This window comes from Cyprinus carpio, chromosome B20 (genome assembly GCF_018340385.1).
Source record: "Cyprinus carpio isolate SPL01 chromosome B20, ASM1834038v1, whole genome shotgun sequence".
NCBI lineage: Eukaryota > Metazoa > Chordata > Actinopteri > Cypriniformes > Cyprinidae > Cyprinus > Cyprinus carpio.
The window spans coordinates 3,796,058-3,821,939 of NC_056616.1; the positions used below are offsets into that span (position 1 = coordinate 3,796,058).

General features: G+C 36.9%; 1 protein-coding gene across 3 annotated transcripts in view; it reads left to right on the forward strand.

Annotated features, from left to right (window-relative positions):
- Positions 1–659: 659 nt before the first annotated feature.
- Positions 660–25,882, forward strand: part of LOC109101179 (E3 ubiquitin-protein ligase TRIM9-like) — a 38,592-nt gene continuing 13,369 nt past the window's right edge. The window contains exons 1-8 of one of the 3 annotated variants that reach the window (XM_042746393.1): positions 660–1,499; positions 15,988–16,083; positions 19,336–19,458; positions 20,973–21,083; positions 21,888–22,041; positions 23,157–23,225; positions 23,422–23,582; positions 24,659–24,797. In XM_042746393.1, the coding sequence (XP_042602327.1) occupies positions 756–1,499; positions 15,988–16,083; positions 19,336–19,458; positions 20,973–21,083; positions 21,888–22,041; positions 23,157–23,225; positions 23,422–23,582; positions 24,659–24,797 (1,597 nt within the window). In that variant the 5' untranslated portion in view covers positions 660–755. The remainder of the gene's footprint in view (positions 1,500–15,987; positions 16,084–19,335; positions 19,459–20,972; positions 21,084–21,887; positions 22,042–23,156; positions 23,226–23,421; positions 23,583–24,658; positions 24,798–25,882) is intronic. The other 2 variants (XM_042746395.1, XM_042746394.1) reach the window with 2 other exon arrangements.

Sequence of the window (25,882 nt, forward strand, 5' to 3'; positions counted from 1 at the left end):
TATATATATATATATATGTGTGTGTGTGTGTGTGTGTGTGTGTGTGTGTGTGTGTGTGTATGTATGTACAGTGTATAGAAACCTAAAACTATAAAAATGATACTATTTGTGTGTACATGAAAATCTTTTTTAAACCATGTATTTCAAGAAAAAGGTACTATAAATACTTATATATAATATTTTTTATGAGTATAATAGTTTCCCCATTATTTATTTTTTATATGAATGTGCTATTTTCCACATTACTAGTCAACATTAGATAAGGTGGTGTGGTGATGTATGTGTGATGAAGTGCTCATTAATTGTGTGCTGTAATTAGACTGTGTGGGCAGGGTGGACTGTAAGCAGCCCGATGCATGCTGTGAAAAATTCCTTGCTCTAATTATTCACGGCCACTCACAGAAATAGGATACTGGTCAGCTCTCTCGGATGCCAGCACAATTACAACGCCTGTCCTCCTTTGACGGGGATGTTTACACACAGGCTTCTTTAAATTGCAAATTACCCCACCACCCCCCCATCCCAACCCTATGACCCTTGAATACGGGACGATAATACAAATTCCTCTCGCTGCATGTAATTAGCGGAACTACGGGAGTTGTAGTTTTTAAGTGGTCAGCAGAAGCGGCGGGTATCAGCATAGGGACTACAACGCCCACAACCGTTCTCTCACTGCGCATGCGCGGAGCGGGTAACGGGAGCTGTCCGCGTCTGTAGTGCTGCTCGGATTTCATTGAACGTGTGTGAGTGGGTTTATGGACGCGATGGAAGAAGAACTGAAATGCCCGGTTTGCGGTTCTCTCTTCAAGGAGCCGATTATTTTACCGTGCTCTCATAATGTCTGCCTGGCGTGTGCTCGGAATATCATCGTGCAGACCCCGGAGGGAGAGACCCCTCCGCAGAACCGATGCTCCTCGGACTATGACTATCTGGATATGGACAAGATGAGCATGTACAGCGAGACGGACAGCGGCTACGGCTCATACACGCCGTGCCTGAAGTCTCCCAACGGAGTGCGTGTGTTCCCGCCGGCGCTGGTGCACCGCCACTGCTCCATCACCTGCCCGCTGTGCCACCGCAGCGTGTCCCTGGAGGAGCGCGGGCTCCGCGGCTTCCAGCGCAACCGGCTGCTGGAGGCGATCGTGTCCCGCTACCAGCAGAGCCGCGCCGCCTCCGTCAAATGCCAGCTGTGCGACCGCAATCCGGTGGACGCCACGGTGATGTGCGAGCAGTGCGATGTGTTCTACTGCGCTCCGTGCCAGCAGCGCTGCCACCCCTCCCGCGGACCGCTGGCCAAGCACCGGCTGCTGCCGCCGGCTCCAGCGCAGGCGGGGACCGCCTCCGCGCGCAGACAGGCGACCTGCGTGGACCACGAAGCGGAGAACTACAGCATGTACTGCGTCAGCTGCCAGACCCCCGTGTGCTACCAGTGTCTGGAGGAGGGCAAACACGGCAAGCACGACGTGAAGCCCCTGGCCGCCATGTGGAAACAACACAAGGTAATTAACACATCGTTGAACTGTGGCTGCTGACCATGTACTACAGTGATGGTATCACATGGTAAAACACGGTACTTTCTGAAATTCATGGTACACCATGGTATATTACTCTAAGGTACTTTCAAGTATACCACGGTCCTACCAAGGTACTCGTCTTTTATCTCTAATTAAGAGATAACAAGCATCAAAGTTTGATTTCAACCATTCATTTCACTCTGATTTCAATCTTTGACATGGTCTTGCTCAGTCAGTATTAAAGATATCAAGGTAACATTTTCTCAGAATGTTCTTTAAAATGACTTTAGCTGGGTTTTCACAGCCAGGGTCACAATTATTTCATATTGAACTTTTAAGGATCACTGTCATATTTGGACCCCCTGCTGTGGTTCATTACAGATTTTATATATATATATATATATATATATATATATATATATATATATATATATATATATATATATATATATATATATAATTTTTTTTTTTTTTTTTTTTTTTGAGAATTTAAATGACCCAATAGTTCTAAAACATTTATATGGTGATGCAAATAAAAGAACCATTTTAGGTTCCCCAAAAACCCTTTATATGAAAAGTTCTTAAAAGAATATGTTCTTAAAAGCCTTTTCCCCTAAGAATATGAAGACATTTTTAATATACTGAATGTTCTTCGTGGAACTATTGATGCTAAAAGCTTTAATTTTTAAAGATGATATTTTAAAATCCTTTTAGGATTTTAAACATGAGATTATAAAATTTTATGGATTAGCTTCTTTTTGAAGTGCTATTTCATGTATGTATCAGTGAAACACATATAGTGTATTTTATCACTGAAATAAACTTAAAATAAATATTACACAGTCATCAAGAACTCATTTAGTTAATTAATCTTTATCCTCTCTGAAGAACTCTTAAAATTTTGTTGCCATCCAGTAAAAAAAACCACCAAAAAAAATAAAATAAATAAAAAACAGAACCGTAATATACTTAACCTTAATAAACTGTAATTTCTCTATGTAATTTTTTTTCAATACATTTACAGAGCTTTTTTAACATTGACATTCATATGAAAATGTTCAGATTTTTTAATTTCTCCTTTTGTGTTCCATATACAACAACATAAAAGTTTGACATGTTGGCGAGTTAATAAGGAATGTTTTTTTTTTTATCCCTTCAGTGAATTTTCAGTGTGGTGTTATTTGAACTACCTCTTTTATGTGTTTTTTGAGTTTTGTGTGTTGTGTATTTTGATTTACTTTTTTTTAGTTTGCTATTTTATTGTAGGCGGGGAGGAACTGCGTGAGTGTGTATGAGTCAGTCTAAATTCTACCCTCCCGCTGGGCCTGTTTTTTTCTTCATGCACTTTAATGGATTCAGATGGAGCCGACAGAACAGATAATTTTACACGTATTGCAAAAAGCTGTCAGATTGATTGGTTAAATTAGAACAAACCTTTAGTGTGAATCTCTTTAATCCTACGTTGGAGCGCTTTTGGGTCTTTATCATTTAAGTGCTGATTGTGACAGTGTGCTAGTCATTTATGAACCAAAAATGGGCTGTGAATCATGAAGATGGGACTTATATGTTGATTTTAGTGAATAAAGCATGAGGTTGCAGTTTTAAGTACTGATGTCTAATGATTCCCATCGGTTATGATAGTTCAGAAGCGAGAAATCACATTGACTGTATTTTTTATTGCTGGATTACACATAATAACCTGCTCTGCTGGGAAATACACTGTATAAAGAGAGATGTTCAGTATCAAGTAAAGATACAGGCTCATAAAATATTCTCTGTTAAGCCTGAATTAGCCTGACATATCTTCTCAGATCTTTTCCCAGTGAGATTTTCTGGAAGCCTGTTTCAACCCGTGAGTAAAAATAAAAGAGATCATTTTGAGAAATGAAATCAGTGAGAGATATATAGTCACATTGCAATTATGAGAAGTTACAATTACAGTAAATATTGTCACGTTGTGAAGTATAATTCACAATTGCGAGAAGTACAACACAATGAAATTGTGAGATATTAAGTCACAACAATACAAAAATATATTCACAGTTTGAAGATATAAAGTCACATTGTGCAATATGAAGTTACAATTACGCCACATAAAGTCACATTTGTGAAACATAAAATCACATTGTAAAATATTTATGCGAAATAAAGACATAATTACGATATATGAAGTGACAATAGTCTCAATTTGGAGATAAAAAGTCACACTTTGTGTAAAGTCACAATTAAGCTTAATACAGTAAAATTATAATAATATAGATTTTAGGGCTGGCCCCTAACAGTCGACTAATCATTAGTCGACCAGAAGAGGCTTGGTCGACCAAAATTTTATTAGTTGCTTAGTCGCATAAAAAAAAAAAATCCACAAGTGAAGTCAGGCAGTCTGTGACTAACAGATCATTAACGGCTAGTCTATGTGGTAATAAAGTACATCGGGCAGGACATCCAAACTCTCGACTATCATTCATCGACCTCAAATATGTCTTATCATCTGAAGTATGTAAGTATTAGCAACTTTACATGGCCGCTCAATCCAATAACCTAGAGAAATGTGCGCTATTCAAGTGTGCAGAAGCTGAACAGTAGCTCACTGCAGGACAGATGGAGGCGCTGGTGCACTCACTTACTCCTAAAATACTCCGTCATTTTTGGTTATACAGATAAGAGTAATACATCTTTAGAATCTGTAAAAACTCCACGTTTATTTGTGTGCACTCACAATACCATGCTTTTGTAAAATAATGAAAGCAAACAGGATGCGCTTTCTGCCGTCTCAGTCTCTGTGAACTCGAGCGCAAAACTCTTGAGTATATCTTTGCCTTACAGACATTAAAAATATATCTATAGAGAGTGAAACGTTTAAATAAACCAATTCAAATGGAAAACAAATATTCTCAGATTAGAATCCGTATGAAACATGCATACAGGCGCATCACCACTGCGGAGTCAGTGTTGCCGACTTCATCTCTTAATCCGAAAACAAAAAAAGCACTAGTCTATCAAATTATTAAAATGATAATGCAGTCTCCTTACTGTTTTCCCTGACACATTTATAATCATTACTTCTGCCGGTGCACTGTGGTAAGGTTTATGTGTGTGCTTGAGTGTTTATAGGCTATGTAGGCAACTAAAGGCTCATTATAATCACTGAAATGGTTTATTAATAAAAAACATGCGATTAGTTGACTAATGCGTCAAATGAACGACTGCTAGTCGTCCAGAAAAATATTTAGTGGAGGGCAGCCCTAATAATTTTACAGTTACAAGAAATAAAGTAGCAATTATGAGAAATTATGTTGTAATTGGGAGATATAAAGCCGCAATTATGATTTTTTTTTTTTTTTTGAGGCATAAATGCTCAGTGTAAGGAAATAAATGCTATTTTGTACTAGTGTTTACATGTCACAACTTCAATTTGTTAAGAGCGTATTGATTTGATATTGACTTATTTCCTTGTGCCGTGTGTGTATTTGAGGATTTTAGAAGGTGTTGTTGCTGTGGAACTCTGCTGAAGTCAATACACACACTCCCATAGTGGATTACTATTAGCTGACCCTTGACCTCTGAACTCTGACCCTTTCCTTAAACACTACCCATCACCCTGACCCTGACTGCCTACACAGACATCTGTCCTCTTAATAGTGCCGAGAGTCAAGTTTATGTAGAAATGTTCATGTGACTAGTTGTCACACTTTTTACTCCAGCAAGTACATTTATTTCAACGATCCAAAATCAATATTTGAGCAAGTACATAACCAGCCAGTGTTCAAAACTATTGCCTTACTTCACAACAGCTATCTTATAATAATGTGTTCTTATTGGAGTGGTACTGGTTTATATATATCTTGGCCTTTAAACAAAAGGAAAATTAGCTAAGTTAGACTCTTTAAAAAGACCTTCTTGCTTAAAGTGAAGTCTTTAAATAATTTTTAAAATACAAATATGAATACATTTTCCATTATGTACTAAAACAACAACAACAAACAAATAATACAAATAGAAAAAAATAAAATAAAATCCAACAATAATTTCTGCAGTCAGGACATCACCTCATTACTTTGGTGTTAACTGAAAATACTATTTAAATGAAATTGTTTCTTAGCAAGAAATCAAGTTTGGAGTGTTAATTGCTTTTAGACAAAACAGGTTTAAACCAGAAGACACGCTTAGACCAATATAAAAACTTTTAATAAATGTTACAGTTTCACTATTTTTAGTGTGTAACAGGGCTATAATTTACTGTAAGTAGGGACATATATCCATTATATATACATGTTCAAATAAAAATATCATAAAAGTTAAACTGACAGATGTCACTTAAAATATAAACAGAATAAAAATGGCTTTTAGCATCAGTACAGGTAATATACATATCTTCTGTCAATGGAAAAACAAACACATTCTCCTGTGTGTGGAAATGTCAATGGATGTCACTAGAATAAAATATGATTGTAAAATAAATATGATTGTAGTGCCTAGACACGTAATGCAGGAATGCCGTCTCCTTCCACGCATATTTATAAATACACTGTGTGGGAATAGCTGTGACCTCCTCCTCCATACACACATTCATGACACGCAACGGTGGTTTTGCCTCGCATGCACACGCACACACACACACCCACACACACACACACACACACACACACGCACACACACACACCCACACACACTAGCAGATCGAATGTAGGTTAGATGTTTCAGACTGAAATATGCAGTACCACTCCTCCATATGCCATTGCTGGTGAGTGTGTGTGTGTGTGTGTGTGTGTGCGTGTGTGTGTGAGTGTGTGCGTGCGTGTGCATGTGTGTGTGTGTGTGTGTGTGTGTGTGTGTGTGTGTGTGTGTGTGTGTTTTAGGAGCCTTTTTCACGCTTTTTCCTGCCGGCTATCTGTGACCAAGGAAACAGCTCAGTAAATTCAGGCCACTGAGTGAAACGATCTTTAAACAGACCAGACTTCAGCAAATAGGACAGGAGGACATAGTGTAGCTGGAACGTTTCTCGAAGAAAATGAAAAGATTAAATTAAGAAAACGTTTGTCTTTTCAAAAATCATCAAATACAAAAATAGCAGCTCACATTTTTTTGACTTTGTTGGCGTTTGTGCGGCCGACTGAAGTCAAAGATGGTCAGGCACCAGGGTTTGATATGCAGCTATTCATAGAGAAGACAGGAAAAGACAGAAAGAGAGAGAAATAAATATAGAGAGAGCTCCACACACCCTCCTACAAACGTGACCCGTCCTGTTCAACGCCCGAGTACAGAATCCTGTAATACAGCAGGTTTCCATGGTTACACATGATATTACGTCAATGTTTCATTTTCCCACACAACTGAAAAGAACCATCAGTGACTGTGGTTTCTTCAGACTTGCTGAACAGACAACCTCTGACCTCCCCACTTTGATTTTGACCAAAAAGAACAAAAAAAGTGTCCAGGTCAGAATCTGTAAATTTAGATGTCAAATATTAATTTAAAAATCTCTCTCTCTCTCTCTCTCTCTCTATATATATATATATATATATTGTATTTATTAATATATAAATTCCCTTTTATATGAAGAATATCTGAAGCTTATTCTTAGGACAAATGAAATTGTTTACATTGTGACTATATAAAATTTTCCCCAAAAATTCTCACCACTGCAAGGTTCCCACATATTTTACTTTTTGTAATTTATTCTAAATGGTGGTTTTTAATAGTAGAAGATTTCCATAAGTCAGTGTTTTTTGAAAATTTAAATAAGTATGGATTTAAATCAGCTGACCAAATGCTATAAGCAGTCTAAAGTATAAATACTTTAAAGTTACAATTAAATTATTTTAAGCACGGTAAGAACAATAATAACAATTGCTGTTCTGCTTATTTGTCTTGAAAATAATGTCTTAAATGCAAAAAAAAAAACAATAAAAAAAAACAATATATTTTTCCTTTTAATTGTGGGATGAAATGTTACTGTTCCTGAAATGTTTCACAAGCACATTAGGGTGAATATTGCTTTCAATTTCGGCCTGTTTCTCACAAACTGAAAACTATGAACTTTTTTTATGAATGTTGACAAATGTGGTCACTATGAGTTACATAGAAATAAAAATAAAAACCTAGTTTTGTATAGATTGAAACAACATAAGACAGTAAATGGCAGAATTTTAATTTTGTGTAGGATTTAGGCTACTTTGTGATGTTAACTAGCAATTCTTGAATGAAAGTAACACAATTAAGTGACATTTTAAAAACTGAAATAGTATTTTCTTGAGAAAATACTCTAATAATATTTAATTTACAGCTTTTTAAAATAGTTTACTTACAGCATTGCTATAAATATTTTGGAGTGATGAGTTTAAACAAACCTCAGGGCTTCCCTTAGTGTTTTCGGCATATAGCACTCATTTTCAGTTCCCTCTGACTGCAGTTAATCTGAAGTTGTCTCGCAGCATCACAGAATGAATAAAGCAAAAGTGATGAATGCAGCAGTGAATAGAAAGGGAAAACGGCTAAAGATTTGACATATGTGAGTATAACCTTCATTTCACAGTATAGAGCTAGATCTGCTCCTCATTTCTCAGCACCATTGCAACGTTCTGTCATTTAAAAATTGATGATGCCAATGACATTCTCTCTTTCCACTGAGAACATCGAACCACAGAGATGTACAGATAAATGGAGGCGAGAGACAGAGAGGGACGTTGTCATCAGTATAGGGAGATTTGTGTGAGCGGGTCAGATGGCTGACCTCCAGAAGTACAGCATTAATCACACAGCTGCCCACAGAGTCAGAGACAAAGGCTCTGCTCCAAAACCTAATGAGCCGCTTGCACTGCAAAAAAATCATTTTCTTCATTAGTCATTTTGCCTGTTTTCCAATAGAATCTAGATCTAAAGATTCTTAAAGCAAGATTAATTTATTTGAGAAACAAAATCAGGTAAGTTATTAAGATATTGATGAGATAATATATTGGGATTTATTACATATGTTTTATTTCCCTTGCTATTTATAAGATATATTGTAAAATACCTGTCAAATTTGAACAGCAACACATATATGGCAATCCCATAACATGCTTATTGTTATAAGCATCCAAGATGGCAGATGAAGTGAGAGAAATATTGATTATAAATATATTTCGATCAGTACAGAAAATGATGTTTATGACAGTTAATCAAATTAAAAATAATGTCATTGTCCGTTTTTGTTTGATCTGTTTACGCACCACTGAGGGTTAAGCTACGACCACATTTACTACTGTTGTATGTTCATGGATAAAATCCAGTTATTTCAACAGGAATCTGGTCTAGCTGAGTGGGCATGGCAATAAGAGGTGCAAACTTGAAGGGAAGCACTCATTTTAGCTAGTTTATGGAACTGTTTGTGCAAATATGTTTTGATTTATTCATCCTCTTTTAAATGGTATTAACTGTATCTACTAGCACTTGCCCCTAATTTTCATGTAGCTATAAATCATATTGCGAGACTAGTGTTGTCACGGTACCAAAATTTCAGTATTTGGTACCAATACCAGTGAAAATCTACGGTTCTCAGTACCTATTTCGGTACCAAAGCAAAGCACAAAAACATGCTAATTAAATTTTTTAAATATACTTTCTTATAATCCAAACTGTGTACATATTTAATTTTAAAGGGCTTTTGAATTTTAAAGCCAAGAATAACAACTAAGTAAGAAAATAGCCCAAAAAAGTCAAATTACAAACACAAATGTAGACTTAGTTTGTCCCATATTTTAGCATATAAAATCTAAACAGCTGAAGACATCTTAGTATTCACTGCATATACATTTCAAGAAATGTATTAAGTATCAATGTAAAAAAAATGACAGTTTAGAATGGATAACAAATCATGAAAGATGGATGTGAAACAATTAAACCCTTTGTGTGAGTTATGAGAGCCTGATCTGACAGCAGGGGAAGGATCAAGGAGGATCAAGGGAGCGTAGCTAGCATTAGCTAACTGACATTTGTTGGCTTTTTTACTAATTCTTTTCACTGGTTCAGTGAAATTCACTTTTGTTTCACGTTTTGTTCTAAATCACAAAGTTACAATTCTTTATTGTTTATTTTTAGCGTTTAGTTTTGAAACCGAGGTAATGAATGTGTATGTCATTGAGCCAAAGTGAAAGTGATTGCATCTCAAATGCATTTAGCACTTAGTTCAGTCGAGTAGTGATTGTCCTTTTTATAGCTATACACACATAGCTGCCGGCATAAACTGTGACTTCACATTGCATTTCGTTTTTATTTGCAGAGTGGTCAATAGATTTACTTTAATCTAAAATAGAATTACAAGTGGAGAATGTCTCTCTTATAAACTGCTGACCTACTTATGGGGGTCCATTTCAGTTAGGACACTGCCCTGAAAGCTCTCTCTGAAGAGGTACTTCACTGCATTTTGGAAGAGAGTTAGAAAGGGCAGTAGGTTTAGATGTGATGGCAAACCTGACCCACTCTTTAGTGCACACTCCCCGAGGACTCACAATCAAGGTCACTACTACATCAGCACTGATTTGTATCTCTCTCTCTCACACACACACACACACACACACACACACACATACACACACATACACACACACACACACACACACACACACACACACACACACACACACACACACACACACACACACACACACACACTTGAACACATTAAACAAACACACAGTCTCAGTCCAGCAAACATGCTGATAAGGCAAATGCCCAATTGCTCTGTCAAAAAAATCAACCAACAGCAGTTATTGCAATGTCACGCATGTCTCTGTGAGCCCCCCCCCACCCCCCCCACACACATACACTGTCTCGAAATTCAATTCATGTCTCATCAGTTCTTCATCACATTGTTCTGATAAAGTACTAGATAATGGGATAATAGCACTCCCATCTTTTAGCAAGAGTCTAAATTAAGAAGCTCCACTTTTCTGTGTGATTTCATATTAGCGCAGCCTTTTTTCTCAGAGCTCTTCACATTATTACAGATAAACTTACTGTTCAGTAAATCAGTAAGGCCAATAAAGCAAAGTGTTGTTATAGTTCTGCACTGCATGTATTCTTCTGCCATCTTTTAACCCAAAGTTTATTGTGCAGTTTTCCACCTAGACATTGAAATGATACAGTGAAAAAGCTTGGACACCTACTCCACACTTGAATATAATAATGAATGTTATATATGTTATATATACACTACGTTTTAAAGGTTTGGGGCTGGTTAAGTTTATTAATGTTCATGAAATGTTCATGTACTGTCTTTAAGAAAAAGACAGTAAAAACAGTAATATTGTATAATATTTTTACAATTCAAAATAACTGTTTTCTGTTTTAATATATTTTACAATGTAATTTATTCCTGTGATTTCAGCATCATTACTTCAGTGTTTAGTGTCACATGACATGATCCTTCAGAAATCATTCTAAAATGTGACCCTGGACCACAAAACCAGTCATAAGGTCACTTTTGTGAAATTGAGATGCATACATCATCTTAACGCTGAATTGATAAGCTTTCCATTGATGTATGGTTTGTTAGGATAGGGCAATATTTGGTCGAGATACAACTATTTGAAAATCTATTTGGAATCTAAGGGTACAAAAAAAAAAAAAAAAATCAAAATATTGAGAATATAATCTTTAAAGTTGTCCAAATGAAGTCCTTAGCAATGCATTTACTGCAGGAAATTTACAAAATATCTTCATGGACCATGATATTTACTTAATATCCCATTGATTTTTGGCATAAAAGAAAAATAATAATAATTTTGACCCATACTATGTATTTTTGGCTATTGCTAGAAATATGCTACTTAAGCTACTTATAATATGCTAGCGTGCTACTTATGACTGGTTTTGCGGTCCAAGGTCACATATGCTGCTCAAGAAACATTTATTATTATTGGTGTTGAAAACAGTTGTGCTTCTCAATATTTCTGTGGAAACAGTGATTTTATTTTCAGGTTTCATTGATAAATAGAAAGTTCAAAAGAAGAGCATATATCATTTGTAACATTATAAATACCTTTACTGTAACATTTGACCAATATCAATAACTTTTGATCTCAATTTCTCAAAAAAATGACCCCAAAATATTTGTATATGTAATGTTCTTTTATCCAACACATACAACTGACTGGAGTTGTCATCTCTTATAAAATTTGAGACATATTTGTCAAAAGTACCATTAGTTTCTTTATGATTTAAAACCTTTTAGAGAGGACAAATCTCATTCATTCATTATTCGAAAGAAAAGTGTGCAAATTTGAGTCATCAGTCATTAGCCTGCAGCATGTTTAGGACTGAAATGCATTTGACCTCATCTGTGTAAGTGAGTCTGACCACCCGACCTTTGCACCGACTGTGGTCAATAAACTTTGAAATTTTGGATTTTAAAATCTGTTAACACCATTTCAGCAAAAGAAGGCCTATTTCTTTGTTTAGTTCTTTGGTTGAAATTAGCCTGACTAGCGTAAAGGAGGGCCAGATTGTACAGGGTCTATGAACACAAAAGTGGGGCGGGGCGGGACGGTGACCCTGATGCATCACTGACCCCAGCGGTGTCCTGGTGTCGTCTTCTCCATCACACAGGCACACATACTGGGAGAAGTGGGCCATGAGAAGGGTCTTGTTAGCAGTCTGGACAGCTTGCCCGGGCAGATGGCACATTAATAGAGCGAGGAGATACGTCTGTGTGTGCTTGTGTTTGTTTATGTGTGTGTGTTTCTTTCGTTGATTTAAGACCCTGCTGATCGAAGAAGGCCAGGGAAGGCCCAGAGGAAGAGGAGCAGGTGGGAATGAAATGTGTGTGTGTGTGTGTGTCTCTGTGGATTCGTGCCACAGTGTTTTCCACAGACTTGAGTGATCATTAGTCAAGCCAGAGACCCACAGAAGATTTTGGATGTTAACTCTCTTATTGTGTGCATTATTCAAGCAGTTTTTAAAAAAAAAAAAAAACTTACTCTTTACTGTAACTTTATGTAATCGATATACTGTAAAACATCTTTGCATCCTTAACAATTCCATTAACAGCTCTTTTAGTATTTTTGAAGAATAAATATTTTGAAAAAATACATTTTATTACAGGCATAGCTGTCAACATTGAACATTGAAAATAAGGGAGATTTCCCGGAATCCATCCCCAAAATAAGCGATTTTTTTTTTTTTTTTTACACGATTCTTACCCACAAACTTTAAAAAAGCACTAATCATTAACAGTCTTAAGAGTTTATAACTACACAATGGATATGTTAAAAGTGATTTATTTATGAACAAGGTAAACATTACTTACACATTTTCATTTGCTACTACGTGTTTTAGCTTAATGTTTTGTGTTGTGGTGAGGAGTGAGAAAGAGAGAGAGAGGGAGAGGGAGAGAGAGAGTGTGTGTGTGTGTAAGTTGAAGTTGTGCGTTTTCGTTATTGGAATTGATCGGATTTTTATAGGGAATGCCACGATTCCTAAAACCAGGAAAGAAAAGGAAAATGGAGCCACAATGTTTTTGATAAATACTGTATGTAAACTCAGAGTGTGAGGGAGAGACAGTGTGTGTTTGTGAGTGAGTGAGTGAGAGAGAGAGAGAGAGTGTGTGTGTGTGTGTGTGTGTGTGTGTGATTGAGTGAGAGAGGTGTGTGTGTAGAGAGTGTGATTGAGAGTGAGAGAGAGTGTGTGTGTGTGTGATTGAGAGTGAGAGAGAGAGAGAGAGAGAGTGTGATTGAGAGTGAGAGAGAGAGAGAGAGAGAGAGAGAGAGAGAGAGTGACCTTAGTGTTATGTCCAGCTTGTTGAACAAATTTTCTGTATTGCCTACATTGCATGGCTGCTTGTCAGGTAGTGGAAGGTGGTCTCCCATTTACTCAAATATCGGCATAATGTCCTCGGTTTCGGTTGGTGATTAATTCGGTGATTTTGGCCGAAGGCGGCCTGATCTATCATCGCACATCACACTCATCTACTCTACACTCGAAGTTCACTTCCCGCTACTTTTTCCGTCTTCATCCCGCCCGCCGGCGCCGCCTGCAACTGTCTTCTTCTTCGATTGTAGCCTAAGCTACTGTATACTGTCACCTGCTTTACTGGAGGTCTAGCAACCCAAGTGCAAGCCACTTCACAGACACAGATAGTTGCGTGTTCTGAGCTAACACAATCAGAGTGTAAAAATACGGGATATTTTACGGGAAAAGAGCTAAAATACATGAGAAACCCGGAAAAAACGGGAGGGTTGACAGCTATGATACAGGCAGCATACAATACAATTTAATAATTGGCCTTGATATTATTTTAAATAACACAAACCAAAATGGGAAAACATTCTGCAATAGGTATTCACGACAAAAATGCAACAGCCTTAAAAAAACTGTTGTGCCTTGCAATTGCCGTTGTGCTTAGTATTACATTGCATGAATAAACACATTTATAAATCTGGATTAATGAGTCGTGCATCTTGGTTTAGGTTTTCACTCCAATTGCTGTCAAATGTCTGTCGGGCTCAGGCTGAGAGTTTTATTAGAGATCAGATTAGAATTATATAGTTGGCACATGCAATACAGTAGGTGGTAAACTATAAAGAATCCATAATGCAAAGCTGTTGTTTGCTTTGAGAAGATCATATTCAAATGATCTTATAGCTGCTGCCTATGATGGAGGTCTGGTAAAGCTCTGGGCAGAACCTCTCGTGGCTGGGTATTACACAAAGTTGACAGTCACAAATTTTCAGTAATCTAAAGCCGATTCTGAACAGACTCGATACAACACATAAATCATTCAAATCCTGACAGTTTAGTTTTGTTTGGGAAAAGACTGATAAGACTCAAATAATAACATGAGAAAGAGTTCTATTTGACTGACTGAAGTGTGTGATGTCATATTGCACTAGTGAATGTGTTTAATTGGTAGTTGTGTTTAGCATTCCCTGTTGAAAAAATCAGCATGTGCAGGTTAGGTATGTTTTGAAGCATGGCTGCTGGTTTGAGCTAGTTTAAGCTGGTCCCTAGCTGGTCATGTGCTGGTCCTAAGCAATTAGCTCCTGCTCAGGACCAGCTTAGGACCAGCACATGACCAGCTTAAACCAGTTCAAACCAGCAGCAATGCTTTAAAACATACCTAACCAACATATGACGTTTTTTTTCAACAGGGTTGTTGGGTTGGTGTTTTTGGTGGTGTTCAGGATGTTTTATGGGTTTTGGGGGGCTTTAGTGATAATGTTTGAGGATACTGGGAATCTGGGGTTTGTTTGAGGATTCTGGGAAAAGAGTAAAGTTGAATTAGCAGGACCAGATTATGGGTCCAGGATGTTGGGTGGTGTTTATGAATGCTGGGTAATGCTGGATTGGCAGGACTGGATCATGGTCCCATGAGGTCCCTGGGGAGTGGGTATTTATCTTTATTTTGTTGTTATTTCATTGGAATAAATCAGGGGTCACCAGACTCAGCCCTGAAGGGCCGGTGACCTGCAGTGTTTAGCTCTAACCCTAATCAAACACACCTGAACCAGCTAATCAAGGTCTTATAAACTTCCAGCCAGGTGTGTTGAGACAAGTTGGAACTAAACTCTGCAGGACACCGGCCCTCCAGGACTAAATTTGGTGACCCCTGGAATAAATGATGAGTGTTGAAGGCTGTCAAGGTAGAAACTAGGGCTGTGAGATTTTTCAGATTTTATCAATTAATTCAAATTTAATGTTTTGCCACAATTCTGTTTTTTTTTTTTTTTTTTTTTTTTATAAATCAAGGAATCAATGAATAGAAATTATACCAAACGTCAGAGTTAGACACTTTGACAATATGCCAATGATAGAAAAGAGAAAAGAATGATCCAACTGCATGCTTGCGCACATAAGTAGCACGAGTGTGTGATGTGCTCTGTGAAGGACCGTAAGTAGAATATATCGCTAGGTGCTATTCACACAGAATGTGCTTTTGTGTTGACAAAATTGTTGTGGGCAGTGGAAAAGGGAAAAATGCATATTTTAACATATTCTCCACATAATATTTTAGTTATGGCATGTACCAGCAATGCTAACCAGCCAAACCTTGACCCCCTGAATTTGAATGTTGGGAATCTGGGGTATGTTTAGGAATGGTGGGAATGTTGGGTGGAATTTGAGGATATCAGCTAATGCTGGGTTGATTTTGGTAGGTGGTATTTTAGGATGCATGAAATGTTAGGTAGAGAATACTGGGAAAGTTCAGTGGGATGTAGCTATTAAATGTGCTACATGAATTTATGCAGGTTTAGGATGATATAAGCATGTGAAGATAGTGTCTAGTGATGATGTATAAGGGATCCAAGTGTGCATACTAGTGGACTACAATATTTCATTTGTTTTATGCAACATGAACAGATTAATGTTTTAATTGAATTAATTGATATTACATAACATATTTTTACTCACGGCTCTATCAACACATTGTTTTAGAAGAAAAGATTTTAAAGCATGTTAGGCTAATGATATCATTGACCCATGTTTATGTGTGCAGTGTCAGCTGTCCCAGGCATTGAATGGAGTGTCTGACAAAGCCAAGGAGGCCAAGGAGTTCCTGGTGCAGCTGAAGAACCTGCTTCAGCAGATACAGGTAACAAAGCCATCTGTTATGTGTTAAAAATGTGAAAATGATGTAATGTTTATATAGGTTGCCAGTTTTGAATGTGTTTCTTTCAGTTTCATATAACAAACCTCTCTATGTTTTGAACACTTGTGAATAAAAATTGCCTTCACATCAGAGCAAGAAAAACAACATAATTTGAAACAGCCATGCTAGCAGCACTCGAATATTAGCATCTCCTCTTTGATTTATGAGTGTCTCATTAAATATGCAAATGAATACCTCGTTAAAAATGAAGTGGGGTAATTATAACATTCATGTATGCAACAAACATACCATATGTCAGATGTTAACATGAATTTTGTTAGGATGTTTATGCGTTGCATATCAAAGGTTCTGATAATCTAAAGTTGGGGTTTTTAACCAGGGCACATCTCCATCGACCCCTGGGGTCTTGCAAAGGGGGCTGACGACAGATAAAACATAAGATTCATATTAAACGTATAAAAATATTTAATATATGTCAGGTTTGAAACATTAATTATCTGTTAAACATTATAGAATGTAATGTATTGTTGATATAATGTTATTGAGAGCATTTTACTTTATACGGAGGGTTTCTGAAGCAGAAAACCATGCACTAGTCCAGAGAAATGAAAAAGATACAGCTTAACATTCATTTGTATTGAATTTTAATCAATGCAATTTTTTTTTTTTTTTACATAAATTTCATATTGATGTCTTGAGTTTTGAATTGTATTCTGCCTGGAGACCACTGGATTATGAGCTCTGAGCTGTTTTTACTCAAGTGAAGAGTTTAATGCCCTTTCATTCTGCCCAGCAGGCAGAGGGAGAGAGAGGAAGAGATTGTCTTTGAAAGCCTCTGTAAGCAGACTTTGCACTGAAGTGCTATAGTGATCAGTGATTTTCAATGCAATGTGACATACTTTCTCACACAGAGACTAGTCCTGCAGAAGGACTATAGTCTGGTTTCAAGCCTGAGCTCTTATTTTAAAATGTACCAGTCATACATGCTCATATCAGACGTCTTCTCTTCATCATCGTTGTGTAGTAGATGAAATGACTCAGTCCCATCAGCCCCAGTGTCAGTGTGTGGGTGTAGGTCTTACGTCTGAGTCACAACCGTACTCAAAGTGAATGAACGATTAGTTCCGTTCAAAACTCCTACACCACAGACTCCCTCGACTGATCTTTGCCAGCTTTGCAAAATGCATTTTAGAGCCAAAGTGTGTCATTTCTGTGCCACTACAGACACCAAACAGAATAGCAAATATAATAATCACTCCATCTTACATGAACAGGGAGTCCAGCACCAACTCCACTGGTTGAGCCCAAGAAAAGGTTTGCATTGTCCAATTTGCTTTCTTCTGGTGGATGCCGTAACTACACCATTCTGATGATTATATAATCATTCATACCATTGATGGACATTGTGAAGTAACTGTTTATTTCAGATTTCATTATGAATTGATTATGAATATATTACTGTATACATAAAAAAGTAATGTGTGTATTTTTGTCTGTTAAATTACTTTCTTAATGTGTAGAGACAGCTCTAACCCTGTCTTCATTGGGCACTAGTAGCATGTCAATGTAGTATTTATATATTTTAGTTTATTAGGTTTTAGTTATTTTAGTTCTTAATAACGCTTTAGTATAGGGACCAGTTCTCACTATTTATTATCATGCCTATTAATAACATATTGGCTGTTTATTAGTACTTATAAAGCACATATTTTGCAAGACAATATTTTATATCCTAATCCCACCCCATACCTAAACTTAACAACTACCTTATGAACTATTAATAAACAGCAAATTAGGAGTTTATTGAGGAAAATAAAACTAGTTAGTAGTCTGTTTATAGCGAAAATCAGACCTTAAAGTAGTTCTTCAGCTTATAGTAAACAAAAATGAGAAATGTTGTTAACGTTTATTTTATTTTAAATAACTTTTTATAATAGTTTTGGTTGTAGATAATAACCCTTATATGTAGACTGATTTTGTCACATTGTGGCTTATCAAAACTTTGCTCATTTGTTTAGGCATCATTAGTTTGAAAAAAAAAAAAGTTTTTGCAGAAACCACTGGCAGATGGGGGTGTAGATGTAATGTTATATTGTAACCATATTTCTACAATATACAAAGTTCTGTCATGAAACTTTAGATTAGCCAGTAGGTTCTAACTCAATCTGATATAATCACATCATTAATATTATTATTAATGCAGCAGATGGCTATAGTGCTTGCTGTAGCAGATGCAGCGTGCTTCAGAAACCCTTCACCTTCCCCAGCTCCACCTGTATAGATCTGCTACGGTGGGATTTCATGTATGTTATATGTGCAGCAGCAGCAGCATAGCAGATCTATTCCACCAAGACCATTGATTGTAATGGCAGAATTTAAAATATTGCTTCCCACATTTGCATATAAACACCATTTAGTATTTTAACACCCTTTTCAAATATGGAAGTTTACAAATGTGAAAAGGTAGCCAATCATCAAAGAAGTAAACATGTATAAGTCTGAAAGGTACAATAGCAATATTAATTCTTAGGGCTCAGAAAGATGGTGAAACTTTATAATGACTAACTTTAGCAGAATTCTTTTGGAAGGGGGTTAAAATGTTACAAAAGTTGCATATTAAAGGGATACTCCACCCCAAAATGAAAATTTTGTCATTAATCACTTACCCCCATGTCGTTTTCAAACCTGTAAAAGCTTCGTTCGTCTTCAGAACACAATTTAAGATATTTTAGATGAAAACCGGGAGGCTTTTGACTGTCCCATAGACTGCCAAGTAAATAACGGTGTCTTTTTACAGAAAAGTATGAAAGACATCATCAGAATACTCCATCTGCCATCAGTGGTTCATCCGTAACATTATGAAGCGACGAGAATACTTTTTGTAAGCGAAGAGAACAAAAAATAATGAGTTTATTCAACAATTCCTTTGTCAGCAGTCTCCTCTGTGTCTCTCCATATCTCTGTATGTTGTGTATGCTCTTCTGTATCATCTGTGCCACAAGGATGCACTATTTCTACATGTATTTAGCTTTGATTTGAAAGAAAACAGTGCATCCTTGTGGCGCGGCTGATACAGAAGAGCATATTTTTGGGTGGAGTATCCCTTTAAGGTCACCAAAAACAAAATGATGGAGATATATTGTATATAGTGTTTTGTGATGCAAATTCTAGAGGCTCTCTCTCAGTATGTGTATACTGTGTGTGTGTGTGTGTGTGTGTGTGTGTGTGTAACAGGAGAACGGCGTTGAGTTTGAGGCATGTCTGGTCGCTCAGTGTGACGCTCTGATTGAAGCGCTCACTCGGCAGAGGGCCAAACTTCTCACCAAGGTCACAAAGGAGAAAGAGAGTAAGCTGAAGGTGGGTCAGCACACAACATGCACATCTCTTGTCATTCATTCCTATTCTAAACTCCTTTTGACGGGGGTCCACACACCTAAAATTGGCAACAAATTACATTTTCTAGTGGCTATAGTAATAATTTTAGCATCAGCCTTTAAGGGTAGTATGGGAAAGTATTTTATATACATGTGTATATACACTATAACTATAAACTTTGCAGCAGTGAGATTATTTCCTAGTTCATTGATATGCAATTGTGCCTGGCTTCACCACACAGATGGGACAGAGGGAGAAAACACTTGGCTAAAAGAGGAATTTTTAAATGAGCATGATGCTTCTAGTGTCATTTTCATCAACTCTGGTTGTATTGAGAATGTTAAATTGACATTTTTCTGTTCTCTAAGATAATTTGTGGCTTAATAGCGCAAGTTCCTCAATCTTCCGGGGTCTGTGTGCTCTGCTCAGATAATCAAATGAAGTGTTTTTGTCTGCAGTGACAGGAGACGTCATTTTCTACTCTAATTCATTTCATCCACGCCATTAGTCTGACAACAGAGCTTTACACTTGCCCTCTTTCACCACACTGAACACAGGATGAAGGGGGTTGGAGTGTGAAAGTAAACCGGCTCGGTCCAGTGCGTTTCTTACAGTATGTTATGGAATTAATCCTTAGATTGTTCAGTAGATCACAGTGATGGAAGATTATATTGTGTGTTAGGAAGAATAAAATTATCTACAGTTTATGTATTGGAAATACAGCAGAATTTAGGAAACCCTGGTACATGTATGGCTCTTTGCTCAATAAACCAACCAACATAAGATCCTTTGCTTCATTTGATACAGACTAGAGACAGAAGGCTTTCTAGTCATTTTAATCATGATAAAGCTGGCAGACAAAGGAAAAAAAAGGAAAATGAAACACATAAAGCTGTTTTTTTTCCTCCATATGTTAAATATTCACAGCCTCACAATATTAATGTTTTTAAATATTGTTAGTTAATTTTTGGATAATGGCACATTAAAAACACATTAAACAGTGTGTTAATCTTCCTGCTTTTGTTTTGTTTCAATTTTCATTTAATTCTAACTTTAGTCGGTTCTGTCAGTTCTAATTATACAGTCATTCATCTCATTCCAGAGAGCGCTTGACAAGTGCATCATTAAATAATTATCACAAATAAAGAGTGACTGACTTGATCAGCTTGTCTTCACAATTGGACATGGATGGCAAGAAACCATGAGTGAATGTTTGATAAATGAGTAATCTTTGTAAATCGTTGTATTTCAGAAACAAATATTAATACTATATATATATATATATATGCAGGATTATTCACAGTTGAAAGAAAAGAACATTTAATACTACACTTAAAGGGATAGTCATACGTTTTTCTTTATTCAATTAAGTCATTCATCAATCATCCTTGACACTCACAGCAGGAGTCATCACTGTGAGCATGTCTTTGATTGAATGCCTGTTTCTCAGACTGTATGTGTGTGATGGGACTCTAACCATCTCCTCTCTGTTTCAGACCGTAAAGGATCAGATAACTCACTGCACCATGAAGCTCCGACAGACCACAGGAATGATGGAATTCTGTTTGGAAGTTATTAAAGAGAACGATCCCAGTGGATTCCTACAGGTACAAACAAGACAAAAACCCCCAGATAGAAACACATAATAACAATAATAATCATTAAAAAAAAACATATTTCAAGTGCTGGTTCCATCCCTAATTCAGAAGTATGAATGAAACTTGGTGCCTTGTAAGCTGTGGTTTCCGGTGTTCAGACTGGCCCTCAGCAATTAAACTCTTTCAATAATTGATGTTTCATAGCAGCGAAAGTATAAAATATAGAGATGACAGCTCCAGATGAGCAACGCTGCCTCTTTACTGAATTTTTAATGAAGTATCGATTGTGATGTTTCTTTGTGTGCCTTCACAAAGCATGTAATGTGAGTCAGAGGTGCCTGCCCAGCAGAGATTTCTGAAAAGGCAGGAAGAAAGAAGACGTTGGCAGAAAACACAATGTATTTTGAGGATCAAGACAAACCGATGCACAAAGGGAAAGAGTGAATCGCTGAAACACTGTGCAGAATATTATGGACTAAATCTTTTATATTGTACATCAGTGGCAACGCAGTTTGCACAAAAAGCTAAATATCATGTCCTTATAAGAATAGTTCACCCAAACAATAATTTTTTTTTTTTTTCATGCGCTGTAATTCCAAACTATTTTCCAATTTCAAAAGTAGATTTTTAAAATAATTGTTTTATGACTATTTTAATCAATAATATACCTTAATCAGGATAGCGCCATATTTCATTTTTGACAGGAATGAAAACGAGAAAAAGAATTGCAATGTGTTAAGTGGATTGTATTATTGTTTAACAACATACTAACTGTTTAGACATCACATTTGATAATTATCATATCTCTTCCAGATCTCAGATGCGTTGATAAAGCGTGTGCTGGTGTCTCAGGAACAGTGGGTAAGGAGTGCGTTGGAGCCAAAGGTCTGCCCAGAATTCGCTTTGACCGTCAACACAGATCCTCTGATGCAGTCGATTCTCCAGCTGGACTTCACCCAGAATAAAGGTAACATGTGGCAACACACCTAACAAATGAGATTTCATGTTTGCTGCTTGTAATAACCAGTGTTGGGGGTGTAACATTAACAAGCAATGCAGATTACATAATCAGGTTATGCTTTAAATGTATTAGTTTTGAGACCATGCATATCGTGCATGTTGTTGCATTAAAACAGATAGATGGAACACAGCAGAGCTGAACAGAAGGTGCACTTTTACAAGTTTACCTGATACCAAAACAATGTCGTAGTTGGGAAATTAATACATTTATTCAGCAAGGATGCATTAAATTGATTAACAGTAACAGTAAAGACATCTCTAATGTTACAAAAAGATTTCGATTTCAAATAAATGCTGTTCTTGTGAACTTCCTATTCATCAAAGAATCCTAAAAAAGCATTGATAATAATAAGAAATGTTTCTTGAGCACCTAATAATGCATATTAGAATGATTTTTAAAGCATCATGTGACACTGAAGACTGAAGGAATGATGCTGAAAATTTAGCTTTGCATCACAGGAATAAATTTTTAAAATAGGCCTATCCATGGAAAATGTAATAACAGTTCACAATATTACTGTTGATTGTATTCTTCATATAAATGCATATCATTTCATTTCATATAAATGCAGCCCTGGTGAGCATAAAAAAGTAGCACCTCTCCTAAAAAAAAAAAGGGAAAAAAGCTGGTGTTTTTTCAGTAGGGAGAATTCAGAAATATTTTCAGAAATACTGTATATAAAAATGATCATGCAACATCATTTGTGTAATTAACACAGTTGTTTATGAGTAACTAAAAAAAATTGTTCCTCAACACTGATGTTCACTGTAATAAAGCTAATAATATAATATGAATTTGTTGCAATGAGATTCTTGTTTTTCCCTTTAGAATGTTGTTTCTAGAATCTGGACTAGTAAACAACAGCTTCAAAAATGGCAATTAAAGTTTTGGGAAATAAAACCAATCTTGCAAACTCAAATTCACATCTTGTCAAATAATAATTGGGTTACACAATCCAAAAATAAATTCCGTCGTTCCCAGTTTCAGAGGCAAATGATCCCCACAGTTTTACCTCTAGACTCACACATGCAACACCTGCTTTGTCCGATATCATCTTTCAGATGGTCAGGAGGCTGCTTTATTGAAACAAATGCATGCAGGTGACCAGAAAGAGGAGGAGAGCACAGGAGGTATTTCAGAGCTCCCTAAAATACTCGACCCCTCCCAAACCCACAGCCCCTTATCCTCCGTTTGGCACCAGTGACTTTCAGGAAGTGCTTATTCCCATGCATGTCACTCCATGATTACCCTGTTTAACCTTGTGATGCTTCAGTGTATGACAGTCAGTGCTTAAATGCGTACTCTGTTAATATTTTTGTCTTTTAGCAGAGACCTCCACAGTGCCTCCTGCACCGCTGTTGCAGTTGGAAAAATGCTGCATGCGGAACAACAGCGCCACTCTGGCCTGGAGGATAACTACTGTCCAAGCCCTGCCTGTAGAGGGTTACGTGCTGGAGCTGGATGACGGGAATAGCGGGCTTTACCGGGTACATCTACAACATTTTTACTTCTACACTGAGATCATGTCATCATCAATGAAATGCTATCCTTCTATGCGAATTGGTGCTAATTAAATCCCATTTGGAGCGGTGCCAGTAGAACCAATGACATTGGTGCCGTGACCCGGACAAGAGTGAGTTTTAAAGGTGGCCAGCTAGTAAGAACTGTGCAGGGAAACCTGACTCCTCTGGCCTTAGGAAGATGTGCACTAGCAACTGACACTAGTGGTTGTGATCTTTAAAGGGATAGTTCACCCAAAAGTGAAAATTCTGTCATTAATTACTCACCCTCATGTTGTTTCAAACCCATAAGGTCTTTGTTCATATTCGGAACACAAATTAAGATATTTTTGATGAAATCCGAGAGCTTTCTGACCCTCCCATAGACAGCAAAGGTACTACCACATTCAAGGTCCAGAAAGGTAGTAAGGACATTGTAAAAATAGTCCATGCAACATCAGGGCTTCAACTATAATTTAATAAAATATTGAGAATACTGTTTGTGCACAAACAAAAGAAAAAGAACAACTTTATTCAACAATTTCTTCTAAAAAGAAAATTACATTACTATTTTATTGATGCCCTTAAGGTTTCCTGGCCTTGAGCTTGTTAGTACCTTTGCTGTCTATGGAGGGTCAGAAAGCTCTCAGATTTCATCAAAAATATCATAATTTGTGTTCTGAAGATACACGACGGTCTTACGGGTTTGGAATTGGAATGACATTAACTATAAAGTCTTTATTAGAGCACCCACTTCCCGTACCAGTTGAAGTTAGTTTGAATCCCACGTAAAGCGTAAAAATTCAGACCAGTTAACTCTGTGCCATTAAATCCTCCAAACTGCTTTTCCAAAGTAGGGCTGCAGGAAGCTTTTTATGTTATCTTGTTTTTGAAATGCTTAAAACTCTCTGCTTCTCTTTCAGAAATCTGCAGCTTATTTTATCATCCATGATAAACGTGGAGTGTTGTCTTTTATCTTACATGAGATCGTGTTTTACCAGAAGCTTTCTATTTTTACCTTATACCTTGTAGGCTTTTTTCATCTTTCCCTGTCCATGTTTTAGGAAGTCTATGTTGGGAAAGAGACCATCTGTACAGTGGACGGCCTTCATTTCAACAGTTCGTACAACGCTCGAGTCAAAGCGTACAACTCTGCTGGCGTGGGAGCATACAGCAAAGTTGTTGTTTTGAAAACGTCTGATGGTGGGTGTTTTTTGGTTGTCTGCTTCATCACACAGTTTCTTTCATTCACTTTTAATAGGGTCTCTAAGAGTTCTTTAAGCTTCTTTTCTATCTATGATGCTCATTCACACAGCTTTCCCATTATATATTCCCTTTCTCTGTGGATCCCTGCTGTGGATGCATCTCTTTAATGAGTGTTTTATAGGAAAACTCCTCTTTACTTTACTTTTTAGCTACTCTACTGATCAAACATCCTACGTAGACTCTATCTCACAGGGAATTCATTTGACTGAGTGTATTTAAAAATGCTGATATTTATACCAATATTACTGAAACTTTTCACTGTTTGTACCACTCCATTCCACTTCTGCAAGTTAATGTTGAACCAACACAGCGACTTTCTATATGAGTGAGTCTTTGAATCATTCACACAACTGATTTGTTCAAAAACACCGACTCTGCTGTAGCTTTTTTGGAAACTGTTTTCTAGGGCTGAGCAGTAGTGGACAAATTAAAATGCACTATATTGTGTGAATTTGATGTAAGTTACTTCTTATTATTATTGATGACTTTGATTGATGAAAACTTAATATAGTTAACCCAAAAACTCACCATCACCCTACTCACCCTCAGGCCATACAAGATGTCTTTGTTTCTTCATAGGAACAGATTTGGAGAAATTTAGCATTACATCATTTGCTCAGCAGTGGATCCTCTGCCGTGAATGGGTGCCATCAGAATGAGAGTCCAAACAGCTGATTAAACATCAATCAAACGCCATTAATCCAGTCCAGTCCAGTCCATCAATTAACGTCTTGTGAACCAAAAAGTTGCATGTTTGTAAGAAAAAAATCCCTCGTTAAGACTTTTTAACTACAAGCATTTGCTAAAATATGGGTCATCTATCCATAATGTTGCTCTCTCCATTGAAAAAAGTAATCTCGTCTGAATCAAGAGAGAAAAATGCAGCACAGTTCAAGCATTGTTTACAAGCAAAAACAGTCAAAATTTGTTCTACACAAATATTTCAGTGGATTTGGATTCTCATTCTGATGGCACCCATCTACTGCAGAGGATTCATTGATGAACAAGTGATGTAATGCTAA